At 41.4% G+C, this 23,514-nt stretch overlaps 1 protein-coding gene across 1 annotated transcript in view; it reads left to right on the top strand.

The window, feature by feature from the left end:
* The window catches only part of ntrk3a (neurotrophic tyrosine kinase, receptor, type 3a), a gene marked incomplete at both ends in the record, with an annotated part of 339,329 nt that overhangs the window by 265,567 nt on the left and 50,248 nt on the right, over positions 1–23,514 (top strand). Inside the window, 2 exons of the mRNA XM_080027751.1 lie at positions 4,012–4,142; positions 12,890–13,062. Of these exons, the coding sequence (XP_079883877.1) occupies positions 4,012–4,142; positions 12,890–13,062 (304 nt within the window). The remainder of the gene's footprint in view (positions 1–4,011; positions 4,143–12,889; positions 13,063–23,514) is intronic.

Genomic DNA, 23,514 nt, shown 5'->3' with positions numbered 1-23,514 from the left:
GTTTAAAACTTCAGTAAGATAAATAAATCAAGGACATTGTATAAGCATATATATATATATATATATATATATGCGGCGGATTGTGAGAATGGTTGCACACAACCCAAAGATCACCTCCAAAGACCTGCAAGAACATCTGGCTGCAGATTGTGTATCTGTACATGGTTCTACAATTCAGTGCAATTTGCACCAAAACATCTGTATGGCCGGGTGATGAGAAGGAAGCCCTTTCTGCGCCCACGCCACAGATACAGTTGCATGGAGTATGCAAAAGCTCATTTAGACAAGCCAGCTTCATATTGGAAGAAAATGCTTTGGACTGATGAGACAAAAATTAAGTTATTTGGTCTTTATAAAAAGCAGATGTTTTGGTGCAAATTGCGCTGAATTGTTGAACGATGTACAGATACACAATCTGCAGCCAGATGTACTTGCAGGCCTTTGGAGGTGATCTGTGGGTTGTGTGCAACCATTCTCACAATCCTCCACCTATGCCGCACCTGTTTTTTTCTTGGTCTGCCATGACTGGGTTTAACTGCCACTATGCCTGTGTCCTTCCATTTCCTGACAACGTTCCCTACAGTCGAAATTGACAATTGAAACCTTTGGGAAAGCTTCTTGTAGCCTTCCCCTAAACCATGACAATGAACAATCTTTGTTTTTCAGATCTTTTGGGAGCTGTTTTGATGATCCCATTCTGTCTCACTTCAGCAGAGAGTCAAAGAGAAGTGCAACTTGCATTTAGGCACCTAAAATATATTTTCTCATGATTAAACAGACATTTCTATGAGGTTCAAGGCTTAACAACATAATCCAACCAACTTTGTGTTTAAAGTCATCAGTTTTACATGCTGTTACAGGCATTAAAATCAACAAAACCACAAGGGTTCCTATATTTTTGCACAGCCAGTTTTTCACATTTTATTTTATTTCATACAACCAAATACTGCTTTTCAAAAAAATCTTTGTTTGGAAAACATCCCAGTACTTAGCTGTTCCTGGTAAATTAAAGACATACCACTTTTATATTTTTTTTGTGAAAGCAGAGTCAATTATAAGGCCGGCTGAGAGGGGTTCCCAAACTTTTTAATATGACTGTATATATACAGTATATATATATATATATATATATATATATATATATATATATATATATATATATATATATATACATATATATATACACACACACAGAATGTAGTGTTGGCACAAACAAACACAAATGTTACACAGACTTGCTGGCACGCAATTACACAAAGTGTGGCAATGTTCGTGTTTGTGTGTGTGTGTGTGTGTGTGTGTGTGTGTGTGTGTGTGTGTGTGTGTGTGTGTGTGTGTGTGTGTGTGTGTGTGTGTGTGTGTGTGTGTGTGTGTGTGTGTGTGTGTGTGTGTCTTATCGCTGACAGGTGAATGCCCCCTCTCTCTGTGTTAATGACAACATTAACCCAGGCTATTTGTAACTTCGCTAATTAGCCGGCATGGTGTACACACACACACACACACTGTCTCAGGTATCCTCAGAGGACTCCTCTCCAGTCTCTCTCATACACACTGACGTGAACACTCAGTACATGTTCATGAAAGCGTGATTATAGCAAAACACAGCCACAGTCACACACAATCCCTTAGCATGAGAACAAACACACACACAGCTGGTTTAAGCTTTAGTCTATCATTGATTACAGTTTTTCACAATTGCTTAAACACATTTCTTTACCTCACTTTTTCAAAACCCTAAACACAAATCTCAAAACTCAAACACAAAATGCAAAATCCTTCACTTCTCTTGCAAAAGCACACTTTACCCTCAAAACAGTGTTAACTCTTCACTAAATGGTGTTTTCTTTTCAAATGACCACCCAATTCCTTACAACGCTGTTTTTTTTATACCATTGTTCCCTAATGTTACTGTAATTTTTTCATTCTGACACACTGAATTGCTTGAACTGCAGTCCTACCTATTCATTGTGTTTGTTTGAAATGGCAAAATAAACTATTCTGCAACATGTGTTTTAGCATTTGGCAAAAACTGTAAAGTATTTGTTGTTACTGTAGGTGAAAGTGTATGAACATGCAAAGGCATAATTCTACTGATAAAGCATTCATATAGTGTTTTGCATTTATACTATAGTGTTTTCCATTCTGCACACCAGTGTTCAATGAGTGCTAGAAATGTCTACTCATTTGATGTATGTGTCATTTGAAAAGAAAACACCATTTAGTGAAGAGTTAACACTGTTTTGAGGGTAAAGTTTGCTTTTGCAAGAGAAGTGAAGGATTTAGCATTTTGTGTTTGAGTTTTGAGATTTGTGTTTAGGGTTTTGAAAAAGTGAGGTAGTCTATCAGGAAATGTGTTTAAGCAATTGTGAAAAACTGTAAATCATAATTAATTTCAGATCATTTCTAATAGCAAAATTAATCTGAATGACCTGTAACCATTACAACATACAGTATGAGTCTCACTACAGTTTAGGTGAATTTATTTGCGACATTTATAAAAATAGAAATGAACTTCTATTTCTTCCTGAGGTAGTCTCAATTAAACTGCTCAAAGGGAGGTTTGTAATTTGGTTGAACTGAGGCTTTACAGTTTTTTTTGATTGCTAAAGCACGGTGGGCACAACTGAAACCACATGTGCAAAACTCTTAACACAGTGTGCATCACTAAAATGCACCTGTGCAATTCAGTTCATTTTGCCTCCAAAAGTCACTCACAGCAACAAAACTCTTCATACATGTCTCAAAACAAGCTCACTGGTGCAAACACTGGCAACATGTTACAATGAAAAACACACATTGACACACACAACACACAGACCTACAAAACACTAACAACAAGCAGCAAAACATAAGATGAACTTTTGATCATTAAAATATTTGAAGTATAGATGATCTGAGGGATTTCAAATAAAACACTTTCATTAGAAAATACTGTAAGAGTAACATATTTTCATTTGACCGCACCATATTGTTTAGGTAAAACAAGAGTGAATGAAAACAGAGCAATTTGATTCAGTATTTCATGGCAAAGCACATCCACGTGCTGTTGCTGCTTTGAAAGAGTAATTCAAATGGTGCATGTGTGTATCATCTTGATGCTAAAAACTGTTTTGAAAAAGGATTGTTAAGTTTGGTTTCAAGAGTTTCCTTTTTCCAGGGCTGTAATACATAAAAGAAAAAAGTATAAAAGTCTGTATGAGAGTATAATCTCTCATACAGAGTGGGTGAGAACTGTTAGGTTCCTCCCTATCTTCAGCATTGAGCCTCAAATTGTACAGTGATAAACATCGTATTGTACGTGTATTTTCTTTTTCTCTGTATGGAGGTATGTTTAGGGCAGCAAACCAGTCTGAGATTCAGTGGAAAGCCACATTATCCCTGACAACTACAAAAACAGGAGAGTTTCTTGTCCTTCCATTTCTATCCTGGCGGAACAATTACGTAAAAAATTATTGTAATATTTTATTTTCAAGTTTCGTGCTTTTAGCTGAAATTCAATAAGCAATTTATTTTATATAGTAGTCATATTATTGGTAACATTCTTCCACAATTTCAATAAGGTAAATGTAGAATCCAATATTTTGTTTTGAATGAGTTCTTAAGAGTTTTGAAAACAGTGTCTTAGCAATTGAACATTTTGCCAGAAATACACAGTGTTTTGCAGGTTGTTGTCTATGAATGGTAGAAGAGCTATTGAGTTTTGGTAAAAGTGGTTACTGAATGCATTTTGTGTGAAATGAATGAAAAATGAAACACTGTTTGGAACATATGGACTTCTGTAGTGCACACTGTGTTAAGAGTTTTGCACATGTGGTTTTAGTTGTGCCCACTGTGCTTTAGCAATCGGAAAAAACTGTAAATGAAGTGGGGATATTCTTGGGAATTAAAAGGTACAAAAAAAATAATGTGAGCATTGTGAAGAGATCTTGGGAAAGCTTTTTTAAGTCGCTGTGTACTAGCATTTCAGATAGCTGACTGAAATATGTGTTTGTCTGTCTCTGTCTTTCACAGATGTCCAGCATATTAAACGGAGGGACATCATTCTAAAGAGGGAGCTCGGAGAGGGAGCCTTCGGCAAGGTTTTCCTGGCTGAATGTTACAACCTGAGCCCCACCAAGGACAAGATGCTGGTGGCTGTAAAGGTAAGAGATAGATGCAAGGAAAGTACGTGTGTGTCTGTGTCTCTGTTAGTGTGGGGGTGTATTACTCATGTTGTGGGGAATTTTTTTCTGTTTACACAGTGATATTGTGGGGAGGTACCTTACTTTTTTGCGAATTTTTTTTTTCCAGTCCCCATTACGTAATAATTACATTATAGGGACAAGAAGACTTGCTTAAGATAAGGGTAGACTTAGGTTTAGGTCAGGGGTGGCCAACCTGCGGCTCGCGAGCCTCTTTGCCTAGCTTCGTGCGGCTCTTCAGTTCATTTTATTTATTTATTTTTTATACTTTTTTTTGTGTGGGCCTATGTGTGTGCATGTTCGCAAACGTTTCATGCGGCTCTTACGTTCGTTTTACATGTTGTTTATTATTTCATTTTTTATTTTGTTAATGTGTGTGTGTATGCCTGTTCGCAAATGTTTAATTGAGGACGCAACATAACGTTCGCAAACGTTTGGTGTGGACGCAACATAAAACTTCAGCTCACTCCATGCTAAAAGTAAGTCCCACTAAGCAACATGCATAGTAAGAGAAAAACGCTATTGTAAATTGTTATATTTTTGTTTGTGGACTTGGTTGAACTGAGAGTTTGTGTGTGAGGCAGTGCACACAATGTGCATTGTTGAAAATGACTGGCCTGTCGTCTTAGTACTGTAGGAGTCAGTTCTGTCATTATCACAGGGGCGGCCTTAACGATCTGGGGGGCCGTTTCAAGTCCTAGTGTGGGGCCCCCCATTTTTTTTTTTTTTAAATAAATAATGCTTGCGCATGCTTGTGCATGCTCCCCGCAAAAATAAAAAAGATTGTGGAATCCAGTTGGTTCTTAGACGGATTATGAGATAATAGGCCCCTGGACCAAGACTCTCAAAGGGCCCCCCCACTCCTACCTATCCAGTCAGGTACACTGACTTTTCCGCACAGATACATACAATTATTGGAAAAAAACTTGTTAAGGAAGTCAGTGTTTCCCAGATGATTTTGGGACACTGTGGGAGGGACCCTGGGGGGTCAGGGGGCATTGCACCCTGGAAGAAAATGTGTACCGTTTTAAAGTAAAATGCATCAATCTGATGCACTTAGAGAGGAACATTTAGAGGCTAAATCAAAACTTGAGCTGCAGAAGGAACATTATTTTTCTGATTTTTCTTAAGCAGGCAGCATCCTTTACTCTGCAACTGCAAAAACAGTAGATTGGTCTGCAGACCCATGTTCTATGATGGAGAGACCCATTTCAACAGATAAAGGGTGGATAGCTACTTTTTATGAACAGTATAGAATGTACACATAGAAAGTTTATTCCTGTATGTGTGGGGGCCTTAGAGGCCCCTCATGATGCCCCTAATACAGAGCTAATAATGCTGTTGCTTTACAATTGCTTTTGTATTTCTCCCCTACTAGTTGAGGGGCCCATGATGATTTATTTCCTTATATTTAGGCTATTCCTTTTTGGAACCTTTTATTGACATGAGTGACTGAGCTCTTTGACTATAAGACATGTAAAGTTATCAGTACCTTAATTTAGGGCCCCCTTGAGCCTTTGTGCCCCTGGGCCTGGTAGCATGCACAAGCATTATTTATTTAAAAAAATAATAATAATACAAAATTCAACTGAAACGGGTGAAACATAGTTAAGGCCGTTACTGCATTATCATTTTGGTTGTGACATTTACAGTAAATCTGACTGAGCAGAGGTCTGTGTGTGTGTGTGTGTGTGTGTGTGTGTGTGTGTGTGTGTGTGTGTGTGTGTGTGTGTGTGTGTGTGTGTGTGTGTGTGTGTGTGTGTGTGTGTGTGTGTGTGTGTGTGTGTGTGTGTGTGTGTGTGTGTGTGTGTGTGAGGAAGGGATGGGGATGTTCATGTGTACCCGTGTGTATGATGCGGCTCTTTGCAGTAACACAGTAAAACATGTGTCTCTTAGACCCTGTTTCCACCTGGCATTAATATGTGGTTTTTAGGATCCGATCGCGCTAACTACAGGTGGAAACACGCTCAATGCGCATTGAAATTATCCACATTCGGAGGTGGTTTGAGACCACTTATCCACATACCCATTAACAGTGGAAACGCGTATGCGCATCTCATACACATTAGGCCCCGCCCACTCAACTGCGGCGAGTGACTGGGCGGAAACGCGTACTCATTCACGCGACAATTCACGTCATAAAAGCGCACCGTTGCAGGTAAACAGACAACAGAAAACAGAAAACATTGAAGATTTTTTATTTATTTATTTATTATTCTTTCGGACAATTCCACACAATACACAATTTTCTCTTGCAAATATTCATACATCATTGTGTTGTCCGAAGGGAGACGGAAGAAGCCAAAGGCTTATCAGGTCCCGCCCCCATTTTCATCAAATTCGGATTCAGATACACAGATTACTGTTACAAAATAAAAATAAAACAAACAAAAAACATTATTTTTTATATATATATAGCTATATATGTATATATATATATATACATACACACACATATACATATATATATATATATATATATATATATATATATATATATATATATATATATACATATACTTTTTTTTTAAGAATCTGCAGTCCAATACACAGTCAATTTTAATCTAATTGCTTCAGCTTTTAAAATCAGTTCAGCACAGTTCAGTTTTTCTGTGACAATGCCAAGTGTATAAAGTGTCAAGTGGCCTTGTATTTGGCCTGTTCCATTACTAAACTGGTAGTCTAAACACTTCTCCAAAAGTATTCCAAAACAAGTCTGTCTGCTGGCCTGTATTATTTGTTACAACATTGTAATGAAAGTGACATTGACATTGTGCTCAGGTTATTAGTCTGTAATTTTCAATAATTTTTGAAACATAATTTGCTTTGAAATTGTGCAAACTGCAACTCCCTGTGACAACTTCATCAAGTCCATTCCACAGCTTAATACCATTTACAGATATCGAAAAGGATTTAAGTGTGGTCCGTATATTTTTCTCAGTGAATTTACCTTTTCTTCTTAAATCATGCGGAGTGTATAAGCGGAAATGATGTACGAGCTGATTTCCATACAGCGCGGGGAATTCGAATCCGGATCGCAAACGCGCATAGAAGACGCATTGTTAAGGCCAGGTGTGAACAAGCATATTACATTTACATATAACGATCGGATTCCTCAGAACCACATATTAATGCCAGGTGGAAACAGGGTCTGAGTCTCTGACTGGTTGGCCACCCCTGGTTTAGGTTAAGGTTAGGGTTAGGCAAGTAGTGGTTATGGATAGGGCAAGTCTCCAGGAAATGACTGTAAGTCTATGTAATGTCCCCACAACATGAGTAATACTACACAACTTTGGATGTAGTAATGCCAGTGAAGTGCCAGTTTGGTGTGTGTGTGTGTGTGTGTGTGTGTGTGTGTGTGTGTGTGTGTGTGTGTGTGTGTGTGTGTGTGTGTGTGTGTGTGTGTGTGTGTGTGTGTGTGTGTGTGTGTGTGTGTGTGTGTGTGTGTGTGTGTGTGTGTGTGTGTGTGTGTGTGTGTGTGTGTGTGTGTGTGTGTGTGTGTGTGTGTGTGTGTGTGTGAGAGAAAAGGAACATGTGTGTTTTTTAGCCGGCAGCAACAGTCAGCAGCATCTCACAGACAGAGATGCTGACAAGCTGTTTGATCGCTCTCACACACACATAAATGCACAGTAGCCATCTTTGTGTTTATGTGAAGTTAATGTTTTTTTCATAAACACTCTCTCTTGGTTCCGCGCAGTAAATCAGCTCTATAATGCTCTTAAGTGGTGTCTTAAGAATGGTGTCAGCAATGAAAATTCAAGATACACTCATTTTCAACCTTCAGTGCAAACTATAGCCACTAATCAAGCAATACTTCCATCATGTCCACTGACACAGAATCACGCCTGTTCAGCCAAAGCACTTAAACAACCAGCATCAAGCCCCTTCAAGCTTAGGCTGTAATAAATAAAAAATAATGTCCTGCATTAGAGAGTGCTCTTATTATAGCTGGGTATTACTTTGGGAAATGCTCTTACAGTTTTACAATAGCACTTGGTTTGACCTTATCTTGTGAAATTGAGTAGTTGGTGAAAGGAACATATTTTTTTAATTGAGCAACGTGAGTGGCTGGCACGGCAGACCCCACTATCTCAGTGTATCTCACTGGCCATCTGAAGAGATTGAAGGAAAGCTTGCAAGGAAAATGGGTTTATGTGGCCAATGTATGGAATTGTGTATTGTGAACCCCCGACTTTTTTAGGCCAATCAATGAAATACCTAAAATTTCCCAAACACCAACATCTCTGTGAAAATGATGGATATACTGTATGTGACCGAGCTGTCATTACTGGAATTATCTACAGTATTATTATGAGATCTCGTAGTTGTTTGAAGCAACTTTTTTATTCTAACGATTTTGGTGGTATTGTACTTCCATGAGGTTGAGGGTCATTAGAGCAGCAATCTTTTGTCATTAGAGCAGCAATCATTAATGGAAACATGGCCGTCACATTGAGCTGCAGCAGACAGGTGTGAGTCTAACTGGTGGATATAGAGGGATTGTAGCTGCAGCCGTTTTAAATACTACAGGATTTATTGCTGCATTATGCTTTATTGGCAATCTTTACAAGCAGTCCACTCAGAGACACACACCACACACACACACACACACACACACACACACACACACACACACACACACACACACACACACACACACACACACACACACACACACACACACACACACACACACACACACACTCATTGTACCTGTCAGGAGCGGTTTTCATCTAGGATGTGTTCATGCATACACAGTTCCTTTCTGCTGAGTCAGGTTATGCGGACAGGCTACAAGGCTGTGTGTGTGTGTGTGTGTGAGGGGGGGGGGGGGTTATGGACTTTCCAGAACATATTTCGGTGAAGGTACTGCATCTACAACTCAGCTGTTTCTTTTGGTACTGAAACTACCCAAGTGAAAAAATGGTGTATTTTTTTATACTAAAAGTATATTTAAAGTGTATGAAGTGTGTTTAAAGTTTGTCCAAGTATATCAATACTTGTATGTACTTTTTTAATATAATACTTTAAGTTTATTATTTTGTGCTTCATATGTGATTCAATGCACTATTCTAAAGTACAGTTAAAGTATGATTAAGCAATAGCTCCGCTTCGCGTCGGGCCGAACAACGCCCTCTAACTGTGGTATAATGAGCACATTCCACAGACTGAAGGGAGCTATTGCTTTTATAAAACGGTAACAAGTATGGCAAAATGAAAGTCATAGACATACTACCATTTAAATGTTTTATTAAATCAAAAAATCAGTTTATCAATTAATACAAAGAAGCAGCATTTTGCCGAGGGACGCTACAGAACGTTGCATAGCAACCGCAGAACATTTTGCAGGCTGTCCCGCCTGACAGCCTGCAAAATGCACTGCGGTTGCTATGCAACGTTCTGTAGCGTCCCTCGGAGAAAAGGCTACGAGAGCTACGATCGCTAGCAATGAATTGAGGAAGTTCACAGACTAGCCTACTGTAGGCCGTAGCCACCGACACAACAACAAGCATTTAACCTCACTGTGTGTCTGATCTATCATTAGTTTCATCAACTTGCCTTTGTTGCTGTCCTGAGCCTCGCTCACTCCCGGAAAAACACACACACAAGCACGGAGACCAGTTACTCCTCTGTGTCAATCAGTGGCATAGACATCTGTCCACATGTTAGTGAAACGCTGTTTTGAGATGGTTGGGAAGCCCATTACTACACATTGTCTGTACGCCAGCATCTTTTCACGTTTGGTTTAGTTTAGAGTTGTCCTCCTCATCTTTAGTCGCTCTGCGGGCCGTTTGTTTTGGTCTTTTTTTCCGGGATAGCCGCGGTCGCCGCTCAGCCATAGTAAAGCCTCACCGGAGCCCAACGTTTATGACGGGACACCAAACTGACTGAAGTTTGTTCCTGTTTTTAAATCCTCCCAACCCTCCACAGCCAAAGAGTGAGCCTCCGTTTAGCGTATCCATTTGTTTGCAAACTACCGGCGTTACTTCCTCAGTCGCGAAGTGATATGGAACTCTTTACTCTGCAAACTGATTGGAACGCAGTATGTATACGCCCCTCATACAACAGTTAGGAACCAATCAGATCGCTGGATTTAAGATTTTATCATTTGTTTTAGAATATTAAAGTGTTGTATAAATATATATTTTTTTAAAGTATACTTTAATGTTTGCTTCACTTAAATTGCATTAAAGTATAGTTATAAAAAGTGTGCTATGTTTGAGTGTATTTCTTAATATGCTAAAAGTTGAAGTAAGCGATTTATTTATGTCAATATAAGTGTTAAATCGCTCTTTATTCATACAGTGATCATAAATATAGTGTGCGCGTTTCATAAAGCCGATCTCTCAGTCACCCGCTCTGCATGTAATCGGCAAATAAACTTTTTATGGATCCCACTACTGATAACCAATCAGAAGAGAGAACGCTACAAACCGGCACCCGTCTCACTGCCGGTGCATGCGCAGAGCACATATGGGTGAATGTGTATGTGCCTACAATGGCGGAGCAGGTAAAAATCCTTTCCAATGTCTGTTTTGTCATCCTGAATTAATGGGAAATGTGTAAATTTGAGTGATAAATCATTTTAGCTCCTGTAGTGGATTTTGAATGGTTAATACCAGAGTTGCTGAGCAAAGGCCTTTAAGCCTATTTGGGTTTATTTTGGGCATATAAAAATTCATTTTCAAAGAAACTTGTAATACAACATTTTTTAATTATCATGGATACTTTCATTGTGTAAAGTTTCATTTTGATAGGACTAAAGGAAAAAAATAGCCCTATTGGGATTTATTGGTGTCTCGCCTTATTGGCACACATCTCGAATTGATGAGAATTAAACATATTTCCTCAACTAGGATTTCTTAGGACTTTTAGTATGTTGTTCTGGACACCTCATAGAAATTATCTGAGCTGAAAAAAAATATTTTACAATATGTCTGTCCTAAAACGCTATTTTGCCTGGACTTTATCTTTAGAATTAATTATGTAATGAAGTGGCAGGTTGTGCATCAGCTGCGATTATTGGATGTCAACAAAGGACTGTTGAATCGAACCCGGGTCTGCTGCTGGGCCAGGCCCGGGGGGCGCCCTACCAACTGAGCTAAGGGCGCCCCCCCCAAAATGTGAGATTCATTTTTTAAAGAATCATTGGAATGAGAGATCCTCTTTATATTAATAATAACTTACCTCTCAACATGTGGTTATAAATGTAATGTTTGCATGTTTCACTTTTATCCAAATCTACGGATTATGAAGCCACCTTAATAAAAAGAAAACGATCTTGATTGTAATCAAGCCACATTGTAATGACACTGTAATTATTGTAATGGTGCTCTACAATAGCACTTTGTTAGCATTATGAGTGTGAAGTAACATCATACAAAGCAGTAGGAGCAGCTTAGCGAATGGATACAATAGAAGACCTCTCAACATTCACGAGGCTGAGAATAAGGAACACAAGAGCTCTCGGAGGGAAAGACAATGATAGATGAAAAAGATCAACTAGAAGGTAACCATGGCAGCAGAACTGCTATTAAAGCTATCAACGGTAATCGGAGAATTTCAACCTATTATCTTTATTCTCTGCAGAAGAATATCTAGTCTGTTGTCAAGAAATGAGAAGAATTAATGAGAAGAAAAATGGAGGGCAAGGGAGAAACAGGAGAAAACTGTGGAAAACGAGGCATCAGTTAACATATTAGTGTTTACTCTATCTGCAATGTTCCCACTGATTCCAAGTGTGTACCGTCTATCATTTTTAATACTCAAAATTAGATATTATGTATGCAAATGTATCCACTCTACTTTAAGTTGTACTCCGTTAGACTTTCATATAGTTAATGTTCTGTTAAAGCTGGGGTATGTGATTTCTGATTGGTCAAAATTAACAGGAGCGGTACACTTTGACCAATCAGAGCGAGGCTCCGATTAAAAAAAAAAATAAATAAAAAATCTGATTCTCTGTTCTTATTGGCTGTTGGGACTGTCCATTCACTTTGGCACCGACGTTGTTGGTGTAGAGCGTGTCAGGGAGGGACCATAGGGGAGGGATCAAAGAGAACAAGTGGAGCGGTTGAGGTATTTGGATTCAAATCTCTATATATATATATATCAATATCAAAGGTCATCAACCATGTGTCAGTAGATGGCCAGAGAAGGTTTTTAGATAATCGTGAAGTCCTTGCCAATACACAGCCCTTATATCAAGTATATAAGGGCTCTATGGGCTTGATCTACTAAGATCACAAATGAAGAGTGCTAAACTGCATGAGCATTCTTAAAATTGCACTTTTGGTTTGTGGGCGTTCTGCGTGTGATCAACTTAGATTAAATGCGCAAATGACAACGGGCGCAAACATGTTAGAGGAAGTAGATCTAAATGAGGGTTTAGAGTTTGTTACTGGTATCCGTGTTTGGACGGAGAGCAGAGTGACAGCAAGCGCAAATAGAATTAGGAAAACACACGCACAAGAGCTGCAGCCAATTAATATTACTCAAAGAAACGCCATATTGGAGAGTATCTGTGAGGAAATAAACGCTGTGGGTAAAACAACAAGGACTTATGAAATAAAGAGAACAGTTGAACGTTTTTTTGTGGGTGAAATCCCGTTTGCACACGTTTATATACGAACAGATGTTGAGTAGATCAACCCCTAGGTGAGGGAATGGGAACGTAGCAATATCATCTTCTCTCCATCTTCTCCCAGACTCTGAAGGACCCCACTCTTGCAGCCAGGAAGGATTTCCAGCGTGAGGCCGAGTTGCTGACCAACCTCCAGCACGAACACATAGTGAAGTTCTACGGAGTGTGTGTGGATGGAGACCCTCTCATCATGGTCTTTGAGTACATGAAGCATGGAGATCTTAACAAGTTCCTCAGGTGAGTCCAGCACACACACACACACACACACACACACACACATACACAGTGTGTACGTACTGAGTGAGGTAGTCCATCTGCTGGGAGTGACAACAATGGCTCTGGGCTTTGGGAGTAAATGGACCAAAATGGGAATTAAAGGGATGAAAGTGCAACTATCCAAAACAATTTAGAAATGTATTTAATGTCTGAAGGGCATAAGATTTAACACATTAAAAACCCAGAGTAAGTGTTTGTGTTTTGGGTTCATCTACGTATAATTGTGCCACACACACTGTACACATTGAAACAAATGGGCCTTTTGATCTTGACACTTGTAACGAGCAGTTTTCTTACTGGGTTATAATGTGTGCTTACAGAGACACGGTTGCCAGAAATTAATTTGGATTAACTTATAAATAAAATGCCACCACATAAGCATCCAGTTTAGTCCCTCCAAGCTCATAATTCATTGACCAAATACTATTCTATTCTATAAGTCATTTGTAGATGTTGGGACTTTGCCATGGATGATAGTTTATCTGTGTTTGGCAGTGTGAGAGAGCAACATGGCTGCATATATGCTGACGCCTGCATTTTTCTGCTTGTGAACAATGATAAGCAGGCATGTGTGCGCTGGATGCTGTAAGGAAACATTCGTGAAGTAGCAAAGCCTTGCAGCTCAAACATGCTGAGCAGTGAACTCTGCCATCTTTTGATGTGAGCAGATTAATATAACCATAACTCACTGTCCCAGAGCCACTGGTTCAATGAAGAATACAGATCTTCCCTTCATGGATCATCTTGGTTTATTACAACTTGTTTTGTAACTCATTAGTTATGCACTCAGTTGGTTTTTAAATTCGTAGGACCCCGCAAAGTCATCGCTGAGATAGATCGGGAACACAGAGTTATCACTAAGAAATGGTCAAACAAACCAGATGTCTTGAACCTGTATGATCATGTATGGGTTATAAAAAAAGTTTAAATTAGTTCTTTTTAGTTCTTTACATTTTCAAGGCTTTTTATTGATAGTGCAGAGGGACAGAGATGATAGGGCATAGAGGGGAATGACATGCAGAGAATGACGACACCACACCATAAGCTTTAGTTGAACTTATTTGGCATTTAGCGGGGATAGTAATGTCATGAGCTGTACAGGAATGTACCCCCATAATGGGTCAAAAAACAGGTGATGAAGGGGTGAAGAGCAATGCAGGAGATCTACAGTAGATGTTGAAATGAGACTTCAAGGCAGAAGCACTGGGCGGACTGGGTTGCGTTGGAGACTGGAGGCGAATGGGTTGCATTGATCTGATGCCTGACAGCAGCAGAGAAAGAAACTTTGATTGCAGCGTGATGATTGGCTCACAGAGGTCCCTGTGAATGCCTTCAGTCAACTGATTGAGTCTGAAGCTTTCAACAGACAAAGACAGTGACGGAGACAGATAAAAAATCAGAAAAAGAATAAGGGTAAAGACTGTCAGTTTTCTGTATTGAGCTCCATTAGGACCACAATGGGTTAAAAAAAAAGGAACATACACAAGGAAAGTCCTGAATGCAACATTTCTACCAAAAATACAATTAGCAGAAATCTGCATTTACTTTTAAAAAAAATAAAAAGGCTATTTCAAATAGTGAAAATGTACTGAAAAGTAAAATATATCCAACTAGTAGCTGACACTTTTATATTATATATTGCTTTTCTATTATCTATTAGTATTGAGTCTTGGGACTTTGTTCCTTGGTGTGTCTTAATCACCTGCAGGTGGATGTCTTAATTTTAACCTTGTCACCAGACCACCACATGCTTGTTAAGAACAATTGCTTCTTCCGCCTCAATTTTTCTCTATAAAAGTAAAAACATCTGTAGACTCAGGCTGTTTATGAAATATGTTTTGTAGTGGGCTGTCTGTAGTAGCATTGTTAATATACACTCAACAAAAATATAAACGCAACACTTTTGTTTTTGCTCCCATTTTTCATGAGATGGACTTAAAGATCTAAAATTCATTCCAGATACACAATACTACCATTTCTCTCAAACATTGTTCACAAATCTGTCTAAATGTGTGATAGTGAGCACTTCTGCTTTGCTGAGATAATCCATCCCACCTCACAGGTGTGCCACATCAAGATGCTGATCTGACATCATGATTAGTGCACAGGTGTGCCTTAGACTGTCCACAATAAAAGGCCACCCTGAAATTTGCAGTTTTGTCTCACAGCAAAATGCCACAGATGCCACAAGCATTGAGGGAGCGTGCAATTGGCATGCTGACAGCAGGAATGTCAACCAGATCTGTTGCTCGTGCATTGAATGTTCATTTCTCCACCATAAGCCGTCTCCAAAGGCGTTTCAGAGAATATGGCAATACATCCAACCAGCCTCACAACCGCAGACCACGTGTAACCACACCAGCCCAGGACCTCCACATCCAGCAGGTTCACCTCCAAGATCGTCTGAGACCAGCCACTGAGACAGCTGCTGAAACAATTGGTTTGCATAACCAAACAATTTCTGCACAAACTGTCAGACACCGTCTCAGGGAAGCTCAACTGCATGCTCGTCGTCCTCATCGGGGTCTTGACCTGACTCCAGCTCGTCGCCGTAACAGACATGAGTGGGCAAATGCTCACATTCGATGGCGTCTGGCACGTTGGAGAGGTGTTCTCTTCATGGATGAATCTCGGTTTACATTGTTCAGGGCAGATGGCAGACAGCGTGTGTGGCGTCGTGTGGGTGAGCGCTTTGCTGATGTCAATGTTGTGGATCGAGTGGCCCATGGTGGTGGTGGGGTTATGATATGGGCAGGCATCTGCTATGGACGAAGAACACAGGTGCATTTTATTGATGGCATTTTGAATGCACAGAGATACCGTGATGAGATCCTGAGGCCCATTGTTGTGCCATACATCCATGAACATCACCTCACGTTTCAGCAAGATAATGCACGGCCCCATGTTGCAAGGATCTGTACACAATTCTTGGAAGCTGAAAATGTCCCAGTTCTTGCATGGCCAGCATACTCACCGGACATGTCACCCATTGAGCATGTTTGGGATGTGCTTGACCGGCGTATACGACAGCGTGCACCACTTCCCACTAATATCCAGCAACTTCGCACAGCCATTGAAGAGGAGTGGACCAACATTCCACAGGCCACAATTGACAATCTGATAAACTCTATGCGAAGAAGATGTGTTGCACTGCATGAGGCAAATGGTGGTCACACCAGATACTGACTGGTTCTGAGTCCCCAGACCCCCAATAAAGCAAAAAAATGCACATTTCAGAGTGGCCTTTTATTGTGGACAGTCTAAGGCACACCTGTGGACTAATCATGATGTCAGATCAGCATCTTGATGTGGCACACCTGTGAGGTGGGATGGATTATTTCAACAAAGCAGAAGTGCTCACTATCACACATTTAGACAGATTTGTGAACAATGTTTGAGAGAAATGGTAATATTTTGTATCTGGAATGACTTTTAGATCTTTAAGTCCATCTCATGAAAAATGGGAGCAAAAACAAAAGTGTTGCGTTTATATTTTTGTTGAGTGTAAATGCTCTGGACTCGGCTCAAGCATCAAATACTCAACACTGTAAATGTGCCTTACTGTGAGAGCCTTGTTATATCTGTGTCCTCTGCCATACAAGTGTGTTTACACTGATTGATGAATGAGCCTGTCTGATAAAGTGACAGGTTGACACAGGGAACTGTTCCACCCAGAGCATTATGTAAAAGGCAGCCCTGAGTAATAAAATAAAAATTGTATCGTGTTAAACTGCTTTATATTCTACATGGTGATAGATGGCTGAAACTGAAAAAAGATGTGTGCAGACATACAGTAACTACATTTGAGGTAAATCAGTATGTGTTAATGGAACTGCTGGCACCCTTTGGTTAAATTCTCCCACTGTCAACAGAGTGTTCCATTAAAAGGTTTCCAAAAAAAAAAATACAATAAAAAAGGAATAGCAAATTTTTACTGACCCTGTGACCTTTCTTCTGGCACCATTTTAAGATCAAACGTACATAGTACACACAAGATAAATATACAGATTAAATGAACAGCCCTCATTCAGAATGAAAAAGAAGACTAGCGGTTTAACCCGCACCACCAGATTTGGTGTGAATTCAGCCATATGGGGAACTTGTTACACAACACATCACATCCAGCACTTACAAGGAAACATTATCTGACTTTTTGGATGGTTTTGTAATGAATGTCAGTCCAATATTCTCCTCTAGTTCTCGTTATGGTCTACACCAACTCCTGAGAGAAATACTACCTTCACAGTGTCATTTGAAAGGTTAACATATACATATCTTGCTGATTTAATTATGCAAGGGTATACTAAAATCCTCCTGGGTGATTGGGTTAAGTGCTCAACACTTGCAAGTAACTTAAAGGTGGGGTTGAGAGTTTTTTCACTGTAATATTTGGGAACACTGTCATAATAGCCAATCAACTATATGTAGGTGAAGTGGTCTGAAATTTTTTTTTCATCACTTTGCTCCCCCCTGGCTCTGTGTGCTGCCCCCAAAAATTGCCACCGCTCAAGTTAATTTTGACCAATCAAGCGAGGCTCAGATTATCCGTTCTTATTAGCTGTGGGACTGTCCATTCACTTGGCAACGACGTTGATGCGTCAGTTGCGTGAGCGTTCACGACCCTAGCAGTCTGACACTACTGTTTGGCCCTACTACGGCGGACAGCGAATAGCAATGTCTTCACCAACGAACTCTCTATACTATACTATCTATGCAACGAACCCTCAATTTACCATTCCCCGGATACCAACAACTAAAACTTTTTTTTTTTTTTTTTTGTATTTATTATTGTATTTATTGTTTTTTATCTTTTAAGTATTTTAGCTATGAGGGAATGTGTGTTGTTATGTCTGTCCAGACGCTGTTTATGTGACACTGTCATTTCCTGCAAAGGATCATTAAAGCATTTCAATTTTCAATTCAATTCAATTCAATTTCAATTCAATTCAATTCAATTCAACTAACACGGTGGGAGGACAGTGTGTACACAGAGGCTGAGAAACACAGAGGAGGAAATGTTTTTGCGGGGGGCTGTTGCTGTATGAAGCCGCTCGGGGTTAGAAGACGTGTGGAAAGTGAGCCAGGAGAATGGACTTCCTGGTTAATTCAGTTAATATGTGCGGCTGTGCTTTAGCCGACAAACCAAGTTAGTACCGGTCGGATAGCATTAGTTAACTCACCCGGTTGTGTGCAGCCACCACCTCCATATAATGAACCCAAACATAACGGTTAAGTCCGGGAACTTTCACGAAAAGTACAGTGAAGCACCGGTGTTTATCTACGCCAGCCACGGTCCTGTCACAGCCAGGTAGGGTAATGTAGGCTACTTGGCTTTATTTTGTACTGCCGTGCACACAATGCTGCTGTAAATGTGTTTGGTAGTTGCTGTTAATTTGTCTTTTGGCACAATTGCTGGCCGTGTTGTTGTTGTTTTTGTTTCGTTTTGACACAAAATGATGAAGCGCCAGATTAGGAGTTAAGTTATAAATAGATACAAGTCAAAGATTCCCTTAGATCTGCAATCTCCCCCTTGAGAAACAAAAAAAAACATAATTAATAATCATGACCTTTAGCTTCAATCTGAAAGGGAGATGAGCAGCAAGATGATGTGACACGTTGACTAAATCTGCACCTGACAAATTGAAATAACAGCTGTAGTCTACTGAAGTTGTACATTGTATTTTCATGACATTCCTATGAGGAAGTGTTTAAACTTAAGTCCACTCGCGGTTAAATACTCATGTTACAGAGTGAGCCTCCTTTCTTCCTCATAAACACTTTCTGGCATTGAGACAAGGTTGCAGTCGATAACAGCCCAAAGTTTCATTACTAATTCAAATGAATGTGAATTTTCTCAAGTTGAAATATTTCCAAGACCAAAAACTAACAACAGGCCACAATTTCCACTTGTAAATACAGATGGGCAAATAACACAACACACCATGTCACAAACGTATTTGCTCATTCCTTCATCTGTGTGTGTGTCTGTCTGTCTGTCTGTGGCTCGCATATCTCTCTGAGTTTGAGTCAGATCGACATGAGCTTCCGGATATGGCTTGCGCACGGCACGAAGGTTATTAGGAAGTATTAGGAAGTTATGACCAAATATGTAGAAGTTATCAAATTTATATCATGCTGGCAGCGAATACATGTGCACACTGTATGACGGGCATGAAGTAGTCTCCGGCTAAACCCCGCCTCCCTCTGGTTTGATTGGCTGCTGCGACCAAAGCTTGAAATGAGTGACGAGCGGGACACACACAGCAGCTTTTTTTTCTATTCTACAGCTGATCATTAAAAAAAATCTAGTAAGTACAATAAGGACATACTTTTACTTATTTATTTAATCTTAACATTGTGCCTTGATCTTGCCTCTTGCACCCCTGATTGTTTTCACACGAAGGCTTCGTCGATGTGACGTCAATTCCGGTGTGCACTGGATTGTGGGTCAGAATCACCCAAATAGTATGCTGATTTCAACACTGAAAATCTAGACCGGATGTAGTAGGCATCTGGTTATTTTTGACGAGCCGGTTACCATAATAATTTGCATTGGTGTGGATTTCTATACCAGGTCGGACTAAATGTATTTTTTTGTACACAAATATGTCTATATGGTTCAGCCTAGAACAACATCTGCTCTTGGACCTCAGATATATGATAACCTGAGAGACCAACTGCGATACAATCATATAATCTCATCATCATTTGCGTGTGTCAGAAACACATTTATTTTAATCAAATGCAACATTTAATATAAAAGGATACTACAGTGTGTGTGTGTGTGTGTGTGTGTGTGTGTGTGTGTGTGTGTGTGTGTGTGTGTGTGTGTGTGTGTGTGTGTGTGAGTGCTGCTTTTGGATTGATAGATGAGATTGTCTGAGGGAACAAAGCTGTAGACGGATAGATAAACAGAATCCGCCGAGAGACATTACCTCCGCTATGTTGCTGAGGACAGTCATTCCCTTCACACTGTTCTGGTGGATCTGTGGGTCCAAACACACATGAGACTGAACTGTCAGATTGACCGCTGTAGCACACTCATCACACACACTGCAGTGAAACAAAGGTGGAAGCAACTACATGACCTTACTATGGATGTGTTAGTGCCAAGAGAGTCCACAGGAAGGTACAGAACAGAGCAATCTGGAAAACTTGTGCCAATATCATACACTAGAAGACTCTGAAAATACTTTAAAAAGGCTTAAGTCTGACACCCTCTCCCATATAAAGACAACCATCTCGCATATAAAGACAATGGGCCGGTTTCACAGACAGGGCCTAGATTAAGCCAGGAGTAGGCCTTAATGTGGACTAGTTAAACTGGGACGTTTAAGTCACGTTCATGGATATGGCTTAAGTTTGGCTTAGTTTGTCTGAGACTATGAAGTCCTGGAGTAAGGTAAGTAAGCCTGATTGTAAACACCTGCCCATGGGCACATGCTGCTGTTCCAACGGTGATCATAAAAACCCGGAGTGGAGCAGAAACACCATTGCTTGTGAGAAAAAACAATGGCAGAGGCTAAAAAAATCCCGTCAATAAACTTTAATGAATTTGAACTATCTCTTAAAAAAATAGTTTGAAACCATCCTGTTATTGAATCTAAAAGCCATACTGCTGGGACCAGTGTTGTGGCTGAACGCGTTCAATGAAAGATCTTTCATGAACTTGTTCATATTGGGGGCGAACGTGAACTGAACGTATGTATTTCTGCCTGATGAACGTTTTTGCGAACGCGTTCATTCTGGCGTTTGTGAACGCCGCTCTTACATTCGTTAAATCGTTCATCGAGTGCCAGATTTCCATAGAAAACCCCGCTAAAAGACAGCGTAAACAGCCCTTAACAACCCATATGTAGCTGAAAAACACCCACTCTGGCAACACATGCCACCACAGCGTCGCACCGCCGCTGCGTCATCAAAATGCAATACACTGCGCGAAAAAAACTAAAACAAATGAATGCAGCAGCAGCACATGATGCAGCAGCACTTACTCAGACCATGGACCTAGCCTCAGGCTCTACCCTCTTCTTCGTATGATTGTTACCTACCTCAGATTGTGTTTGTGTTAATAATTATGTCAACACATCTTCTGGTCTTTGTTGTTAACCGCCACCACCTCACTGCCAGTGGTGGGAGCTTTAGTGGCCAAACTACCGGGCATCATATCCAGAGTAGCCGCCAACCTTGACCTTGCCGTGCCCATGCCTCAGGCCCCCCAACGCCCGGACCAGCTCCACGGAGTCTGGGGGTTGAAAGCTGCGACACGCCCCGCCCGTCTCGACCCGATCTGGCCGATGTTTCCCGCCATAAGACCTTACTTCAGCGGTGCAGCGACGGAGCCCGGGAGGCTCGGGGCTCCGGTGAAAACATTCATCCAGGTGACCAAGACTGAGGGCCTCACAGACCGGGGATACTGAGTAGTGCCACCGCTGGATCCCGCGATGTGCAGCGTGTTCGGAGTGAAGCCAGGCTTCGGCCGCCGCCGCCCTACTCCTAAAGACCAGCTGACGGCCAAGCTGACGGACAGGGCACACCAGTGCATGATGCAGGAGCAGGCCGTTGTGAACAACATAGCCCTGCTGGCTCACGACATATCCACCATGGCTGCTGATCCCGATCGACTGGCTGAACAAGCAGTCGACTTAGCCAAAGCAGCCGGCGTGATCCTCTGCCTCTGCTCCACCGGCGCAAGCCTACCAACCTCGCCCGGCCTACCAGCCTCGCCCACCTGCACCACAGGCGGCGGCGAACGGCCAGCAGGGGCCCCATGGGGCAATGTCCCGCCCCACAAGCGCCAGCGGCGACAATGACGGGGCGAGGGAGAACCGTGTGATGAAGGACGCGAGAAAACAACAGCTCTTTTAAGAGCCACCCACCTCTTAACTCTTAACTTAAGAGCGCTGTTTTCCCTCCTCAACACAGTTAACACTGGAGCCTATCAGCCCGGTCATAACCGTCACACACGTCTCTCCCACCACATATAGGCAGGCCGTCAATAAACCTCGTATTATTGCTCGAGCCATACCTAAATAATTTTCCCCTCACCAAATCATGCCTGGCATGACAGCTGGTGAGACGGCCGCTAGAGCGAGCTCTCTGTCCATGCATAACACACAGCTCGCTTACAGTGTCAGCAGTCTGCTGCCCAGTCACAGTGTTACTCCTCCCCGCGTCCCAACGCTCAGGAGAGAGGAGGCTACACTCCTGTCACACGCAGAGCATGCCTCTGCTAGTGAGACACACACACAGCCCTTTCGGGCAGAGCTCCCCATGGGCTGCGAGGAGGACAAACCCTCCCCTCGCAGCGGCGGCAGGGGCTCTAGCGTGGCTCGTTTCCATGACAGCCGCGTCAAAACAAGAGGCTGCACAGCCGCTGTCAGAGCACTACTCAGAGTGGCTGAACGCGTGCACCCTGGCCAAATGGATGGACAGGTTGATCAGCAAGGGTCACACCCTGCAGTTCACCTCCGTCCCGCCCCGATTCAACGGGATTGTGGAAACAACGCTGTCATCCAAAGCTCAACAGCTGTCACTTTTAGCGGAGTTCCAGCAGCTTCTAGCGAAAAAAGTGATTTCCACAGTCCCGCAGGGAGAGGAAATGGAGGGATTCTATTCTATTTAGTTAGAGTGTCTTCCTGTTTTGTGGTGTAGTAGCCGATTGTTTCCCCATGGCGACCAAGATAAGAGCGAGACTGGACAATCATCATTGTGTTTCAGGAAGGTTTATTTCAGGAGATTTCCATCAGACATCAGACATAGAGGATTTCATGGAGCATGATAGCAGCAGGCTGAGAGAGCCGCATGGCACCTAATTTGCTAGTTACAGGACTCGTTTATATCTGTGTGTGGGGTGTATCATGTGTCTTAAGTCTTCTACTAATAGACAGATCGTTTCATCATTTGTGCAACACCAAGTCAAACACACGTCCATCTAGGGATGTTCTACTTCTTCCCCGTGACCTCAACCTTTAAAGGCCTTTGCTCAGCAAACTCTGTTGAATAGAAGCTATTCAAATCTACCACAGTGGCAAAGAAACCAAGTTATGGCGAAAGCATCTCAGCCGATTGAACCAGCTTCCCGTGTTATCATGGTGGCTGTCTCCAGACCTCCCTGAGCTGCTTTGAGGTTGATTTGATCAAGTGTGTAGCTTGCCGTCTTCGCCAGTAAACAGGAAGTAGCTGTAACTCCACTATACTCAGTCTGATCTTCTCACCATTTGATATGCTTAATGAGACCCAAGGCCTGAGTAAGCCCACACAATAATATTAAGAAAAAGTGAGAGCGCCTACTGCTGGGTCAAGTAAATATTGCATGCTACTTATTTACCTCCACGTCCTACACACTTGATCAAATCAACCTCAAAGCAGCTCAGGGAGGTCTGGAGACAGCCACCATGATAACACGGGAAG

The sequence above is a fragment of the Ammodytes marinus genome (genome assembly GCF_949987685.1).
Source record: "Ammodytes marinus genome assembly, chromosome: 5".
NCBI lineage: Eukaryota > Metazoa > Chordata > Actinopteri > Uranoscopiformes > Ammodytidae > Ammodytes > Ammodytes marinus.
This window is presented reverse-complemented; position numbering and strand designations above follow the sequence as displayed.